This window comes from Gymnoscopelus braueri, assembly GCF_963280865.1.
Source record: "Gymnoscopelus braueri genome assembly, chromosome: 19".
Lineage (NCBI taxonomy): Eukaryota > Metazoa > Chordata > Actinopteri > Myctophiformes > Myctophidae > Gymnoscopelus > Gymnoscopelus braueri.
In genome coordinates, this window is record NC_137621.1 from 43,953,719 (window position 1) to 43,971,960 (window position 18,242).

The window sequence follows — 18,242 nt, forward strand, 5'->3', positions numbered from 1 at the left end:
ACACACACACACACACACACACACACACACACACACACACACACACACTCCGTGAATGTAAAGATAGATGCCACCCATCCCTACTTACTTACACAGCAGCGCATCACCTTCAGCAAATGGCTCATCATGATGAGTTGCTCCACTGAAGATCTGAAGTGCTCTTTCTTCATGGCTGCCATCCAGTATTATAATGAGCATAGTGAAGCGCTGGCTCCCTATAAATGGCTCGATAGACGTGATTTTACATGTAAATTCTGGGGGCGAACATTCGGCAAAAATAGGAGATCCACAAGCTCACAGCACAACACGCTATGAGCCTGAAGATCGGCTATTTTCAGCAAAGAGATATGTTGTAGAGGGGAAAAGGAGCGGACCCTGGGAGACTATGGTCAACTAAGTATAGGATTTAAGTTTAATGTAGAGCGTTAGGAGCATTGGCTCCATTTTGGTCCAATGCACTTTTAAGAAAGTGAGTGTCAGTTCTCACATAAAGGCACCATAGACTCGTGTATACTGCATTAGTGCATTGCCCATCAGAACGGGTGGTTTCAGGCATGTTACAGTGGTCAGTTCACATCTCAAATGCACTGGTGGCAAGTGGCAGGCTTAAAAGAAATTGCTCATGAGATGTGTTTTTTATTTAAAAAGCAATAACTACCTGATTATTCTTTTGACAATTGAGTTGATTTTAATATTAGTCACACGTCAAATTACTGTAGGGATTAGAGAGAGGGGTGAACTTCTTTCTCAAGTCATTATGTACTGTCTCTGTATTGTGTTCTGTTGTCCTGTCTTGTATACTGTGTGTATACTATGTTTCTTTTTTTCTTCTTCTTCTGAGCAGCTGCATGACAACCAAATGTACCTCCAGGGATCAATAAAGTATCTACCTGTCTGCTGTACCTATCATTGGGCCTGCAGTATCTTGATAAAGGATAGCACATGACAGAAGCACGTATCTTCAAGCTTACACAGATTCAAAGTGATCAAGTGTAGTTATTAAAGTATGTACAGATATATGTGAATCAAAAGGAGTATTGTATCATCCCACGGGGGGTGGGGGGGGGGTTACCTTTCCGAATTCACCAAGCAGATGGCTAGCTCCCTCATGAGCTCTCCGTGGGGGGCAGTTAGGGGTTAAGTGTCTTGCTCAGGGACACTTAGCAGGGCTGAACCGGGGACCAATTCTGAATGATTCCCAGACGGCCTCTCTGCCCATTCAAGCTTGTGCACAACACTAATCATTCACAGATCTTGAGCAAATGATGAACTCTGAACTCCAAAATAACCAACGCTATAAAAGTTATAGGTGCAGAAAATTAAGTGCTGTCGCCTGTACATAAAACCTAGCGGAAATGGACAGTCGGTGCCAAGGGACATAAATTACGTCTCATTCCCATATTGCAACAGAAATGTAGTGTTTCTGATGGGTTCCAAAATCTCTGATTTAACATTTGAAATAAAATAATGAAGGAAATGAGAGAACTGGTTTAAAGCAGTGGTTCCCAATGTATGGTCCAGGTCCCCAGCTCTGTAACTTTGAGTGTACAAATGGAACCAAATGGAGCCTTACGGGTCCATTTAGTTTTTACAGCTTAGATTGGGATCCCAGATATAAAACATTTGATCAAATGATGTCTGTGGCCTACTGCATATCAAACCAGGGCTCCTTATATTTAGGAGCCTTTCCTCCAACCGCTTCAACTAATGACTGAGTAATGTTTGGGACTGTGCTATGCGAGAGGTCCTGAGGAGGTGAAATGGGACAAAGCAAGAGGTTCTCCTGGAGAGTAGGTGAGATCAGAATTAACTCTATCTGGCTTTCAAATCACATCTCTTTCACCTGCAAGCCCTCAACTCACCGTCTTAAAAAGGGTTATATCCAAACTAGTCATCTATCACTGACCTCAACCGCAAAGCAATGGGTCATGCGGACACCCGAGTGCATCAGTGGATGTGAACGTCCCTCCATCAAGACATATACGACGGACGTTGTGTCAGCGAAGCTCATAGAATCATCAGAGATCGTAGCCATCCCCACGACGGACTGTTTCAGATGCGCCTCATGGATGGAAATTGGCTCTGTAGCCACAAGGCCACAGGCTGTGGATCGCTGAAGAGCTTATCTTCTCGCGGACAATCAGACGTTATGAACAACCTGAAAAAAGAAAGGAAAGATAGGTTTGGAAAACACTAATAACCCCCCCAACCTTGAGCCTTATTAATTTCTATCAACATCGTTCTTATAACCCAGGACAGCTCAAGCAATGTTTTTCAATGCAAATGAAATGACTCTGCCTAAAATAAATAAATAAAAGAGTTGTTCGTTAAAGGTCTAATTAGAAATATCAGACTAAGTTTGTGGATGTTTGATTAACCACTTTCAAGCTGGCATCCTCATTTTAGGCATGGCAAAAATACACGTGAAATGTTTCGAATTTTCAAAAATAGTAGATCTGTAAGCTTATGTGTCCTGATGTGGCATGTTGCGAGCGTGTAGATCTGATATTTTTGCTAGTGATCATACAATCAAGGTATATCTGTGGCAAGGTACATACACAACCCAAACCTCTACCAAAGTGGTCTTGCCCTTTAAGCAAATACATAGGCCTACTTCACACACACTTGCACTCAAAGGTCCACATTGGTAATAAGCTCTCAAGCTTTATTGTGTTTTATCCTTTTGATAGATTTTTGATTTGATTTGATTGCCAAATAAAGATGTCAATCATTTTAGTTAGACAAACCTTTCAGATTGCATTAAGGTCGCTTTTTAGTTCTGGACCAGACAATGTGATCCTTTCCCCAGAATAAAAGAGTCTCGGTTATATGATAGTGCACATAGAGTGAGTCCCTCATTCATTGTCAGTGAAGACTTGCATGCAGACTTATATGCATCAAAGATCAGAATATTGGATTTCTTGCTTCCAGCTTTGGGAGAGGCTTTTGCGCAATATTCAATAATCCAGACAAAATTGTCGAACATAATATGATTCCTATTTAAGGGTGTTTTTTTTTAAAGAGGGACACGGAATCCACAGCGCGAGGCAAGCAAATCATGTGTTACTTTGGGGTGGCATTTATATGCTTAAAGGCTCCATGTTACAATTGGCCCACTGATGTGAAGTGGAATTACAATGAGGTGGCAGTTGGAAAGCTAAGCATGCTTAGCGATGCCGCTCATCCCGCGGTGACATTCATTTGAGCTGGAAAATCACCTGGAACAAGTGCTGTGAACCGTAGCACAGGGTCAGGGTGAGTTTGACTGTTGTGCTACACTGTTTACACTGCATTACTGGTACACTAAAGCAAGGGTTCCCAAACCTTTCAGGCCGCGACCCCCCAATATAATCATATTTGAATTATTAGGCGTTACATTTAGTTTGACTCGGTTCCACAGATAAACATTGTGAAAATAGCCGAACGGTGCGAGGCGTTGTGAGCTTGTAGATCGGCTATTTTCACAATATTTGCCGGTTTCTTACGTATTACAATTTGGCAAATATTTTGGTATTAAAAAGGTCTTAAAAGTTATTCAATTGTAACTTTAGAAATGTGCATATACCCTGTATACACTTACACTGTATGTTGGTTTGTTTACTGTTCAGTGAGAAAACAATGTTGCACATTAAGCTAATCAACTGAGGACCCCCTAAAATCATTTGGCCCAGTTTGGGAACCACTGCACTAAATGCAGTGACTCGGAAAGACCCTCAATTTAATATGCATCTGTGATTAGTCCACAGACCCCCATTTGATACAATGTTTATCTTTGGGACCCTACACTGTAAAATCCTCAGTGTGCGTTTATTTGTTTAACTCTTCCATTTTTCATTTGGACACTCTTGGAGATCCAAGGGTCCATTTGATTCCTAACTATCAATAATTTAAATGGGGATCCCCTGGAACCGCCTCAAGGACCCCCCATTTATATAACGCCTTTCAAAAACCCAAGGACGCTTTATAATTACAAAAATAAACAAACTATTTACCAGAAGCCTGAGTAAACAAGTGTCTCTTCAGTGCGGACTCGAAAGAGTCCAATCTTCAAACATACAAAAGTAATGAAGAAAGTCAACCAAAAGATCTCCTCGTTGGTCAGTAGGAATGCAATGAGGACACTAGCTGGAGCACTCATCCAATGTCATTTATGCACCTCATGGTACTCTAGCTAGCACCTCAAAGGCATCAAAAGCAAAACTTCAGACCTCTCAAAACAAACTGATCAGGTTACTACTAAACCTCACACCTAGGACTCACCTAACCCCTGCTCATTATGCTAGGGTGGGATGGCTCAGGGTAGAGGACAGAGTACAGAAACTTGCAATGGGCCTGGTCAAAAGGTGACCATGCTTTTTCGGCTGCTGCCCCAAAACTATGGAACAACCTACCGCCATCTATCAGGGCTGTACCCTCGTTGGACATTTATAAAAACAGATTAAAAACGCACCTGTTCTCCCAGGCCTTTTAAGTAGTACCCCCTGCCATGGAGAAATTGTTGGACACCTGTTTACGTGCTCCCACATTTTTCCTTAATGTTTCCTTAGCTACTTGCCTTTTTGCTATGGTTTTTGTATTATTGCTTTTTTGTATATATTGTTGATCTTCTTGTTTTGTTTTTGTTTTTTGTATTTTTGCTTGCAGTTGTATGTGTATGTATTTGTTGCTTTTTGTGTGTTTTTTAAGCCTGATGTACAGCACTTTGGTCAGCCTTTGGTTGTTTTTAAATGTGCTTTATAAATAAAATTGACTTGACTTGACTTGGTCTTCAAGATACTCAAGGGACCAGTGACTACTTCAAAAGAGTGAGTAACGCCCCCACAGGCACAACACCAGAGGGAGCTCCACCGATCTCATTCCCCCCAGATTCGGCACAAATATGGGCATGAATTCATTCTACTATTATGCTACCAAAATGTGGAATGCCATACCAGCAATCATCAAAAAGTGAGACTCCCTAACCCCCTTCAAAACCGTCATAACCACCTGTCTGCAATTTGCAACTGGACCTAGACGAGTCTTCTAGCTTGCCAAAATAAATTACCCCCTCACTCTTTCTCTGTAAATATGCCTTTACTGCTCCTAGTATTGATGATCTCTTGTAGTCTTTATATGTCTTGATGAATTGAATACACAGGACCACAATGCCCTCAGGGCTTTTTGTATTATCCTTTTATCATTATTGTATAACTGTACCTCTGTACTTTTTGCAAACTGTTAATGTATTCAATCAATCAATCAAAACAGGAAGACAAAATGTTCTCTTATAGCATAGGGCAGTGGTTCTCAACCAGGGGTCCTTGATGGGGTTCCAGGGGGTCCTCAGCAAAATGAGTACAGTAGTTAATACAGCATCAAAATCAGTTTAACCACTTTCAACTTTTATACATTAGCTATTTGAAAATGTGGCCGATCTACAAGCTCACAGCGTGTCACATTGCAAAGTGTTGTGAGCTTGTAGACCTGCTATTTTCAAAGAATAAAGTGAAAAATTAATGTGTAATATTTTTTACAAACATTTCAACAACACAGATCTTGTATGGGGGTCCCTAGGCACAAAACATTTTCTAATGGGGGTCCGTGACCGTGGCCAAATACGTGTCAATTTGGGGGTCCTTGATATGGAAAGGTTTGAGAACCACTGTATCATGGCAAAGAGAGGAGATTAACTATTCTGTGGTTTGTTTTTAAGCTTATTCAACAAAGGAGGATACAGCTCCTTGGTTGCAGTATAAGCTGTCCTTGACAGACTGTGCTTGTCCAGGCTCAATTATAAGCAGATGGAGTAGGATTCAATGAAAGCATTGTTAAACATAACCCTGCCTGGGCAGTTTCGTATCATTCTGCGAGTAACTGTTATATTGTCACAAGGATTGTATTACATGAAGTGAAACATGAGGGCTGCGCAATCTTTTCCATCACTATGTGGAGCATTTAGCTTTCAATGGTGACATTAAAGGACAATTCCTGTGTATGATGTATTCAGATGGGTCTTTGTTCTTTGGAGTAGTTTAAGCATGAGATAAAAGTGGAGGTTTGACTATGTGATAGTGTGCAGTCATACTTGATACTTCATATGTACAGTTGAACTTAGTGACTGACGCTGTTATGTCACCGTTGCTGCAGAGCATGTGGACATGGGCAACCAAACCTTGTATCTCCATATTTCAACTTTTTATGCTTTTCTTTGTCATAAATGAATGCCTACTTCGTCATTCAAGAGTACAAACAGATCCAGTACTTGTAGATCTGCTATTTTGGCAATTTTTTTTGTGAAAAAGTTCTTTATAGGCTAATACAAAAGGAACGGTTTTGGACATACAAGGTTTCCACCCGACAGCAACAACATATCATGTTTAAAAGTACAGGCAAAATCTTCTTCATTTAGCATAAAATAGCCTAGTTCTTTAATTTTTTTGTTGCAGTTTGTACTAATGTTTTGTTGAAAGCTGCTACGCATGTGGTGATTTCCAGGATGATAAAATATTTGCTTAATTTCAAGTGGTTCTGACCAATGTGCGAGGCTACCCGAGCATAAAAATTCTCGTTTCTATCTGACTATCCACCCGTTTCTGTCTCGATGGTCAAACCAGATATTCACTCTGTTTGCAGTGTGGGTGTACATAACAGTAGCTAACAGTTTAACTAAGAATTCTAAGAAAGTGTAGATATATAGTAGATGAAAATAACTACTTGACCTAAAGTAACACACTGGATACTGTTCGAAAACTGATTATAAATTAAACTTTGTTTTATCTGGTTTGCTAATCAATTATATTTTCAGATCACCTTTACAGTTGTGTTTGTAGGCCTTATTTAAGTTAAGACACCACTAGTATCAAATGCATGGCAATGGTGGGCGTTAAAAACAAAGGCTAATAAAATCTTCTGCATTCATGTCTGGAATTAGCAATAATTAACAAGGGGAAACGTGAAGCAAAAATACTTAAATTGGATTAAAAAATAAAATACTACAGTATGCTATGGTTTTGCTTTGTTTTGCTTTTTACCTGTACAGCACTTTGGTTGACCTGGTCATGTTAAATGTGCTATATAAATAAACTTTGATTTGATTTGATTTGATGCTCTGTTAAACAGAGATAGTACTCACATGTTCTACTTGAGTAAAAGTATCAATACTGCAATGTAGATATACTGTTACAAGTGTCAGAGCTGTCTCTTGCCATGACACACTGGGGAGAGGAGACCAGGGTAAAAGGTATAACAAAAAAGTGTTTATTAAACAAGGCCTAAGAACAATCAACTAAAGAAGGTGAACAGAACATATTAACGACGGATCCGATGAGGTGTGGAGTCAGTAAATCAGTAGTGTAGATGTGCATGAGTGGAGCATAGTGTGTAGTGCAAGGTGTGAGGATGGAAAGTAAAGTCAAACAAAACAGGGGCATGGAGAACAGAGTAGAGGCTGGTGGAGACAGCAGGTCTGTCTCCTCTGGATCTCATCTCCAAATGGCATGGACAGGGCTATTTATGGACTCCTGGATGCACCGGGCCCAGGTGCTCCCCAATGAGCCATTAGGCCAGGAGGCCCCACCGTGCTCACCTAGGTCAACGGTTAATCGCAAGGCAGATGCCCCACTATAGTGGCAGATAACACCCCCCCCCCCCCCCCCTAAAGTCACGGTCCCACTAGGATCCATGGCTCTCCAATTGAACACTAATTTAATTAACATAGCAAATCAAATCCAAAAACTAGAAAAAGTGCACAGGTCTCCGCCAGGTCAGGTACGTTATTGTGGCCTCCTGGTGGCGCTATAATAGGCCAATGTGAAAAGGGTGCCATTTATTCTTAGGTCTTTCACGGCAATCAGACACTGCATTCATGATTTGAGGCATTTTGTTCCAAAAATGTGTTATGCTAAATTAGACCTGCTGGTGGCGCTATAACAGGCCAATGTGAAAAGGGTGGCATTTCTTCCTCGGCCTAGTGGGAATGTGCGTGTGAAAATTCACGGAAATCGCAAGCTGCGTGCATAGTTTGAGGCTTTTTGTTCAAAACGGACCAATCCTGCAAACTTTGGAAGCCAACCATAGGCAATAAGGATGGAATATGGGAAATCGGACAGATTTGTGTTGATCACATGACTATAGAGATACTGTGTACCGATTTGCATGACGTTTGGATAAAATCTGTAGGAGTAATGTAAAAAAAAAGGGTTTTGCACAAATCGGCCTCCTGGTGGCGCTATAACAGGCCCATGTGAAAAAAATGGGGCAGAGGTTCTGAATTGGCATCCAGGGAGTGTGTGTGCACAGTTTCGGAGCGACCGGGCCAACGGTGCCAGAGATTAGCTGCTAACACACAGACAGGACACACGGACGGACACACGGACGGACGGACGGACAGGGGCGAAAACATACTCTCTCGCCATGCCTTTCGGCCTGGCGGAGACAATAACCACTTAAGTGCATTTTACATCACACAATTTTAACATGAACTTTTACCATGGTATTTACTACATTTTAGATTTAGATAGTTTTAGATTATTTGTCGAACACTTTTTCATTTGAGCCAACAAGAGAGATAAACCCCCTTTCCACAAACGGTCGATACGCCTCATCTACACCGCCGAGACTCCTCTCGCTCTCATGTTAAGGACCTACCGACGTCACAAAAGACACAGGCGCAATAGCCGCTGTCAACTTCACCTCCATTGTTTCTCTCCGTTTCAGTGAACAACAGTCTGCTTTAATGTGACCTTTCTTGCCACAGTAGTGACATGTTTTGTCAAACCAACGTTTCCCGTCCTCCGGTTAAATGTCCTAATGAAAGGTGGGCTGCGACCGCCGCCACCATGGCTGGATGCGGTGCTCTCCCGGTGCGTAATTTGGGCGCCTCGCAGTACCCAGTCTCTGTGCGTCAACACATACTGATCAGCCAAAGCGGCCGTTTCTGCCACAGTTTTAGTCTGCTGTTCGGTGATATAAGTTGCTATACGACTTCGAATTGCATATTTAAACTGCTCTAACAGTACAAGTCACAAATCTGGTTGATTCCAATAACGAACAAGACTCCGGCTTGTTAACTAGTTTTGCGGCCCTGTGTGGTCGGCGACTAACTTCTTAGAGGGACAAGTGGCGTTGAGCCACACGAGAAGGAGCAATCCACTAAAATTGTGTAAATACCTACACTGTATTTAAATGTTATCATTGATTCTTTTATTCAATCATTCATTAAAAGAATATTATTTGTGTGATTAACAGTGTTTGTTATCGTATTTGAAGCCTTTTAATGTCTGTTTACGGGTTTCAGCAGTTCCGACACTTTTCTATAAATTAATATGGCTTTAAAGCCTTTAATGTCTGTGATGCCCTTAGATGTCTGGGGCTGCATGCACGCCACACTGAGCGGGCTCAGCGTGCGTCTACCCTTCGCCTAGCTCTCGAACCGGTAGCGGAGGGAGAGGTTCGAAATGGGGCGACCCTTCACCGAGAGGCACGGGTAAACTGCTGAGCCCCGCTCAACAGTGGAGGTGCTGGGATGTGTGCGCTTCCCCCTCGTCTCCAAGACCTTCCTGTCCAAGACGGTGCAGGCAGAGCCTCTCATCCAGGACAACTTTCAGTGCCTCAAGATGGTCATCATTGGTGGGATTCGCTATCACCTGCTGTCCCTGGAGGACCGTGAAGACCTCGGCGAGAGCAGCCGACCGCGACGCAAGAAACACGACTACCGCATCGCACTGTTTGGAGGCTCACAGTCCTGTCACTACTTCAACCCCAAGGACTCCAGCTGGACAGACATTCGCTGTTCGAGAAGCGGCAGGACGCCACGGCCGCCTTCTGGGACAACGTGGTGTACATCCCGGTTAACCCGCTGAGCCCCGCTCGTGATGGGGATTGAAATTATTCCCCATGAACGAGGAATTCCCATTCACAATCATTGGGTTGCTGGTGGAGTTCATCTACACATTTAGGATCTCAGTGAACAGCAGAAACGTCCAGTCGTAGCTGGACGCAGCCAACCGGTAGGCCTACCAGATTGAGCCGGTGAAGAAGATGTGCGTGGAGTTCCTCAAAGGACAGATTGACGCCACCAACTGTTTGGGTATCGCAGCGCTGGCAGAGTGTATGGATGGACTGTCCAGAGCTGAAGGCAGCAGCGGAGGCCTTCGTTCAGCTGCACTTCACTGAGGTTTCAGCTAGGTGCACACCTGCAACGTTTGTGGATGGAAAGTAAAGTCAAACACAGTGTTGGAAAAAGTACTCAAATTCTTTACTTAAGTAAAAGTACCAATACTGCAATATAAAAATACTCTGTTACAAGTAAAAGTCCAGAATTAAACATTTACTTGAGTAAAAGTACAAAAGTATTGGCATCAAAATGTACTTAAAGTACCAAAAGTTAAAGTACTAAAATGTTTGAAAATGGCCGATCTACAAGCTCACAACGTGACGCGTTGTGAGCTTGTAGATCGGCTATTTTCAAATAGCCTATGTATAAAATAGGGCTAAAGTGGTTAATGTATGTTTCATCATAGTTTATATCTGCAAAGTAACTAGTAACTAAAGTTTTCATATAATAGTGGAGTAAAAGTACAATATTTACCTCTGAGATGTAGTGGAGTAGAAGTAAAAGTATTGGAAATTGGAAATACTCAAGTAAAGTACAGATACCTCAAAATTGTACTTAAGTACAGTACTTAAGTAAATGTACTTAGTTACTTTCCACCACTGGTCAAACATAATCGGGGAATGGAGAACAGCGTAAAGGCTTGTGGAGTCAGCAGTTCTGCCTCCTCTGGACTGTGGAGCTCCTCTCAGAATGGTACTGACACGGACAGGGCTATTTATTTACTCCTGCAGGCACCGAGCCCAGGTGCTCTCCAATGAGCCATTAAGGCAGGAGGCGCCACCCTGCTCACCTATAGGACAACGGTTAATAGTAGGGCAGTCACACCATAATTACCCAGACTATAGACCAATTATTTGTTTACCAACATTGAGACTGGATGCACAAGTGATTGTTTATGCAATACATTCTCAACCTGTTGTTTCAGGGTACGCTGGTTTCAGCGCACCCCGACCCCCTCTTGTGTGTTGGCTAGTGCTGCGTGCCCTAGCGAGATCTGACAGAATGGGCTTCATTTGCAACCAGAATGACACTTGCAACCAGTGTGACGTTGTCAAGGGGTCTATAGTGTGGGGCATGCATCACACCAGTAAATTAAAATGTACTAGAGTAAAAGTACAAAAGTATTGGTATCAAAATGTACTTAAAGTACCAAAAGTAGAAAGTACTAATTATGCAGATGTCCAATTTCACAGGCTTCAAATGTATAAATAAATCTTTTGAAAATAGCAGATCTACAAGCTCACAACGCCTGAGCTTGTAGATCAGCTATTTTCAAATAGCCAAAGTTTAGGGCTAAAGTGGTTCATTGTATGTTTTGTAATAATAATAAAAATCTACAAAGTAACTAGTAACTCAAGTTTTCAAATAATTGTAGTGGAGTAAAAGTATAATGTTCTGAGATGAGTAGAAGTAAAAGTATTGAAATTTGGAAATTCTCCAGTAAAGTAAAAAATACCTCAAAATTTAAATAAAAGTACAGTACTTGAGTCAATGTACTCAGTTACTGGGTCTGTTAAAACCATAGAGTTAAAAATAAGGTTAAAACCTCAGCAGTGTTGTTGCGTCAACTCTTTTCAAGGGAGGAGTGTCCTCTACGACGTTTTTACGACGTAACGTATTCCGTCTGTCCAACATGGCGGCCACCAGTGTCAGGTCGTGTGTTTATGAAACACAGCTAGTTGTTCTTTAGTGTTTTTTAGCAACGTTAGGGTAATTCTATCGGGTAAAGTATATATTTTAAGTCCGTCACACAGAATACGCACATACATAGTTAGCGTTTACGTGTGTGTGTGTGTGTGTGTGTCGTAACAGCGGTAATATCTGCTTCATATCTGGTCATAACATGACATTGATGTCGAGACATGGTGAGAAGAACTTCATGTTATTGAGCCTCAAAGATAAGTTATTAATGCATATGTCAGTGGTGGAAAAAGTACAACATATTTTTACTTAAGTAAAAGTATCAATACTGCAATGTAGAAATACTCTGTTACAAGTAAAAGTCCTGTAATCAAAAAGTAGAAGTACAAACGTATTGGCATCAAAATGTACTAAAAGTACTTGTTCTATGCAGATGCCCCATTTCACAAGGTATCATATGTATAAAATGTATTAAGATCTTTTGAAAATAGCCGACGTATAAATAAGGCTAAAGTGGTTAATTTATGTTTTGTAATAATAATCACAATCCACAAGGAAACTAGTAACAAGTGTAATATTTGCCAACTGAGATGTAGTGGAGTAGAAGTAAAAGTATAGATAAATGGAAATACTACAGTAGAGTAAAAATTCCTCAAATTTGTACTTAAGTGCAGTACTTGAGTAAATGTACTTAGTTACTTTACACCACTGGCATATTTATTGTTGACTGAAAAAAACAACCCAGGATTACGATTGCTAAAAGAGGACATGCGTTCAGTGTGTGCTATGAGCGCGACATGGTCGCGACTGTCCTGCATTGGTCTGATGAGAGGAGGAGGAGGAGGAGGACAACAGAGGAGGAACATCAGCCTGTTCAACTCGCCATCCTCCTCCTCCAACTGGAGTAAAGTGGTGTCGGATGCGGAGAAGATCGTGGGCTATCCCACCTCCTTCATGAGCCTGAGGTGCTTGCTGAGCGACGAGCTCAGCAATGTGGCCATGCACGTCAGGAAGCTGGTGGGCACCAAACACCCTCTACTCAACACTGCCAGGTAAACCTCCAAAGAACCCACACGCAAACAGTGGTTATCAAGCTTCAATGACCCTCATTTTGGTACGCACTAGGCCAGTGGTTTTCAACCCTTTTCATATCGAGGTCCATTATTTATTAAGCATTTGAGCCACAGACCACCGTTTGATGAGATTTAGCCTTTCAGACCCAAAAGGGTTAGGGTTAGCCCCTAAAAAAAACGTTAAAAAAAGTATTTTGGTAACGTTATACGATTTTGTCCACAATTCCATGCTGTGTTGATGTGGTACCATAGGAGAGAAGACAGGAAAACATTGATCAAAATAACTATTCTTTAATTCAGTAATGCGGATGTTTAACAATAATTAAACTCTTGAGTGTAAAATGAAACCAAATGGACCCGTAACGTAAGGGTCCATTTGGTTTCATTTTACATTCTCAAGAGTTACATATCTAAGGGTCTATTTGGTTACCAACTCTCCATCATTTAGCTGGGGACCACCTGGAACCTCCACGACCACTGGTTGAGAACCACTGCACTAGGCCACAGACCCCCATCCATGGGGTCATCCCTATGTTCCCCACTTACCTTAGGTTTAGATAAGAGGGGAACATAGATGTTTCCCAGGTTTCCCAGTGAATTGTAACTGTTTCCCAGTTTTCAGCTTCACCCAGCTGATTGCTGCCAAGTGGTCAGACTTGAGCGCGCGCGGGGGGGGGGGGTGGTTGTACTTAGGGGTTAAGCGTTTTGCTCAGGGACACGTCCTCGACACATTGCTGGGCTGTGAATGAATCGAACCTGGGACCTTCCGTTTCCCAGGCGGGATCTCTACCCATTCAGCTATGGATGGGCACCCACTGACCAATAAGGGTCCATTTGGTTCCTAAATATAAATCTTTTTAAGCTGGGAGTGGGGACCCCCTGGCTGTTCCCCCACTTTCAGATGTTTCGTGTCCTATCCAGGATTCGAACCAGGGTCGAGGGAGGGACTCACTGGTTGGCCTAATGGAACTGAATGGAACCAAATTGATCATTTGGTTCGTTTGTACACTGAGAGTTACAAATGGATAAATGAACACAGTGGCTTTTACTGCAGATGTTTTTAATCAGTTAAACATGTTTAGTTGTTTTAAGCTAACAGCCATTGCCATTTGGGAATTGGGAATCTGTATAACAACTGGTAGAAATGATATGGATTGTCATGCTAGGTATGTCCATATCCCTGGCTCGCTTCGTTGTTTTTCCAACACACCGACTGGGGTTGTCTTTGAGACCCACAGTATCTGCATTCTGCACTCATATGTCATATTCTCATGTTCATATTCGTATTCTAATGTAATGGTCTAGTAATCTAAAAACACCAAACCCAAACCTAAAGACAGTAAAAAATAAATATTGAATACTTCATTAACAACATTGTACATGTAGTACAGTCAAAAGTTATGCTAAAAGGATAACACAAAAAGCCCCAGGGGACTTTTTTCCATTGTGGTCCATTGTACTCATGCACTCATTTACATCAGCCAGCCGCTGTACAAGTTTCATCTCTGGACTATCAGGTTTACCCTAGCTTTACTACCAGCCTTCTAAATGATCTTTCAATAATAATAATAATAATAATAATTATTATAATCTTTTATTTATAACGCACTTTACATTTTTGGAAGTGCTACAGGGTTTAAAAACAGTAGTTGACCTGGCAGCTCAATCCATTCCAGATGCATAGATGCACATACATACCATCAAGACATAGTATAATAGACTTCGCGTAAAAGACAAATGAACGATAACAATAAAGACAAACTGCTGGAGTATTATAACAGAGGGCACAAGAGTGCACCCCAATCATCTAGCCGAATGGCAGACATTTTACTGTGCCATGTAACATACCATACCCCAGCATTACCAGTCATGTGTAAGCTCGCTGGGACATATCCTCTTCCCTTTTAACATGGGGTTAAATGGGAGGCCAATCTGATAGGCCTGATATGCTGGAGGCATAAAGAGAGTGACACTCGGGTTCAACTTAACTGTTTGTTTGTTCATATCCTCCCACAATGCAATCAGCTAAACACTAACATCTACTGATGCAAATTGACAAAGCAATCTATATGTACATTACATATTAATATGAGTTAGGTCGTTAGGAGGACCATAGCAGGGTTTCCTGCAGGACAAAACTCAGTCTAGACTAGGTGCTACTAACTGGAGGTAGGTGCATGTGCCTGCTCGTGCGGGGGCTTCCCAATTTGGACAAAATGTCATACCTTAGTATACAATATGACTATGGGTTCACACTTATCTTATATTTTATGTGTAGCAACCATGCAAAGTAAACATTCTTTAAAAAACTGCATATTGCAGAGCCATAGAGGTATATTCTTCTATTCTGATGTTTAGTCTCGGTGCTGACTAATTAAGTGTCTGTGGTGCGCCTAGACTGAACCTGTCCGGCGGAATCCCTCCGTAACATCAAATCCAGTGGTAGCACATATTTATGTCCATTTAAGTGTAGCCTATACTGTATGAAGGAAGGAACCCAGTGTTGACTTTGGTCACTTTTACTTCCCTGCCACAAACATTAACAAGCCCCATTTTTCATTTCAAATTCAGTTCATTTATCCTGTTAGGCTTCAGCCTGGTTTCCACAGATCATTTGCTATACATAGCGAGGCTCTACATTTCTGTGGCCTACTTTTTAAGCATGTAGTGTATGGATGTTTATAGTCTCATACTTCGACCAAGATAAAAGAAGGTTGCATCAACTGCAACCTACAGTACATGGTCTTTTGTTCCATGCTGATTGTCTTTGCTGAAGGAAACATGACCTTCGGTGGTGTGGTGAGGCTGTAGGCCTATGTCTAGACAACTGGCCAGTGGTTTACAGACTAGTGACCGATTGACTCTTTAAAGAGATGAAATATTCATTTTGATAATTTTATTAAGGTTTTATTCCAGATTATTCTGGTGATCCAATTTCAAATTTTCTATGGCATGTTTGGGCTTTTGCGAGTCATTTTATAAAGCGGAAAGCTTGCCCGGCGTTGCTGGGGTCATGTGTTGGCAGTAAGCACGTTCCCTTTGGCTGGGTTATTGTTTGGGTGCCTGGCTGCACAACGCTTAGCCTTGTCCGAGACAGGTTATTGCGTGGGTGAAATAGGCTCTCTCTCCTCCTCTGGGTTATTGTGTGGGTAAAATAGCCCCCCCCATCAGTCTCTTCAGTACCCATTGGCTTGGTTATTGGGTACCCACCCAATAACCAGGCCAATGGGTGCCTTCTGCTCGTCGCTTATGTTGCCTGAGTTATTGCTTGAGTGAAATAGGCTCTCTCTCCCTGTCCAAGTTATTGTGTAGGTAAAATAAGCACCTGACAAATAAGTCATGTAGGTCTAAATGTTGTGTTGTCTAATAAAAATGTTTTGGGAGCTTATGAAGACGGTGTGCAGATATTCTTCTCAATTGCTCCCTCTAACCTCTCTCTCCCCCTCTCCCTCTCTCGCTGAACGAGCTCTGGTCTGACGTCACATGACAGAAACCATTGCCTATCAACGGCGCCTGGAGAGATCTATATCTGAGCATCATCCAACGCACTGACCTCCATATTTGGGTATAATCCGGGCACACTGACAAAAAAAGCCCACAGACAACTTGAACTTTATTTACTCACGTGACACTGATGCCCGTTAGGAATGATGCTCGTTGGAAAAACGCATGCAATACCTGTTGTACCCGTTGTCAGAGACAGAGTAGTTTGTGCATTATCGTAGTACTTGGAGGCCAGTATATGATGTCAGTACTATGACATTATATTGATGACATCCTATTAATGTCATAATCTCCAGGTATCTCCATATATGGCCATAAAATGGAGACAGATACAGACAGATACAGAGATCTCCATATAATGGGCAACACTGTCGCATGTTGGTTCTGGACAACCGGCGATCCGACAGACTTCCCACTTGGTGCATCACACCCTCGGATCCTTGGCGAATACACCCACCAAGTTTGAAGTCGATCGGTCGGACAGTACTCGGGGGTGGGGGGGGTGACACATTCACTCACTTACAGAGATTCTGTGTCATAATGTGCAATTACCCATAAACTGATAATGAACGACTGGATGGTTTATTTCGGTCATCCATTGAAAAGAACGAAACTGCTTGTGTGAATATTCTACCGATAAAGAAAAAGAAAACGTCATCATATATGATGATACACCAATCCATTTCACACAATCAATGACTGAAATAGGAATAGGCTTGAAGCCCAGGGTTTATTATTATTGCCCAAAAATGCTTATAATATTCAATAATGCATGCATAATGCCTTGATATAAGGGCAAACAAATACTTTGCCTCCCTAAATCATATCTAGATTGCCACAGAAAAGCAGAATTAATATCTAGATTGCCACAAAAAAGCAGAATTAAAAGTAATTAAAACTAATGAATTGTAACTGTTTCAAGTGTTCTTTGTTGGCACACGATCTATACAGCCGATCCTATGAGTTAATTAGAAATGCCTATATCTTACTGCCATTTCCCTCATCTCTGCTGGGACACACAGTAAAGACCCACTGGACAGGGAAGCTGAAGTATGCATTAACAAGTAGACCCTTCATTATTGCAGAGCATTTTTAACCTACATGTTCATCATGTTAAAAAAGTGCACATTTCTTTCCCGCAATCATAGAAATCAAATACAAAAGTTCACTGAGAATCAGAGAATAAATTGATTATGATGCATTCAGTATGATCTAATACTTTGTATTCTGTGGAAGAGTCCAAAGTCCAAGACTTTGCACTTGATTCCATTTTTATACAGGTCTATGTGGCCGTGTGCCTTCATCAGAGGCCAATACATTCATCCCCATTCAATGTTATCTGGGAAACTGGCCATGGATTCTGTTCGGTCACAGTGATAACTGGAAGTTGTACATTCAGGAAAGGCTACACCAAAGTGTTATATATTATTCATTGGTCAAGGAGCTATTGAAACAGATCACACCTTCCAAAAGCTATCAGATGAGTGAAGCGCTGAGGTTCCTTTTTTTATATGAGTGACCAAGAGAAAACAGCAACTTCGGGGGCAAGGAATGACGGAGACAGAGAGAGAGAGAGAGTCCTCGAACTCAATCCCGCCATGCAGACGGGTGTGTTGGAAACAGTAGCCCAAGGGTGTAATAACCTATACACCTAAATCTGATATGACAATCCATTTGGGTGTTGTAGCAAGGGGCGGGCGGGGGCCGAGGCAGACCTCTGACAGTCTGACTCCTCACTGTCAGCTTGGGTTGGCTGGTTCGTATTTCCCACTGTGTCTCCGCCTTAGACGCGCAGCGGATAAAAATATCCACAATAGCAGACAGGCAGACCCTCGTGGAGTTGAGTTTCGGTTTTTCCTTTCCTTTCATTCTCAAAAAACTGCAGCTCAGCTAACTTTGCCCCAAAGTCTGGTGTTACAGCGAAGAGACTG

At 41.9% G+C, this 18,242-nt stretch overlaps 1 protein-coding gene across 1 annotated transcript in view; it reads left to right on the forward strand.

Annotated features, from left to right (window-relative positions):
* Positions 1 to 11,727: 11,727 nt before the first annotated feature.
* The window catches only part of pdss2 (prenyl (decaprenyl) diphosphate synthase, subunit 2), a 42,578-nt gene continuing 36,063 nt past the window's right edge, over positions 11,728 to 18,242 (forward strand). The window contains exon 1 of the mRNA XM_080413679.1: positions 11,728 to 12,786. Within this exon, the coding sequence (XP_080269805.1) occupies positions 12,503 to 12,786 (284 nt within the window). The 5' untranslated portion in view covers positions 11,728 to 12,502. The remainder of the gene's footprint in view (positions 12,787 to 18,242) is intronic.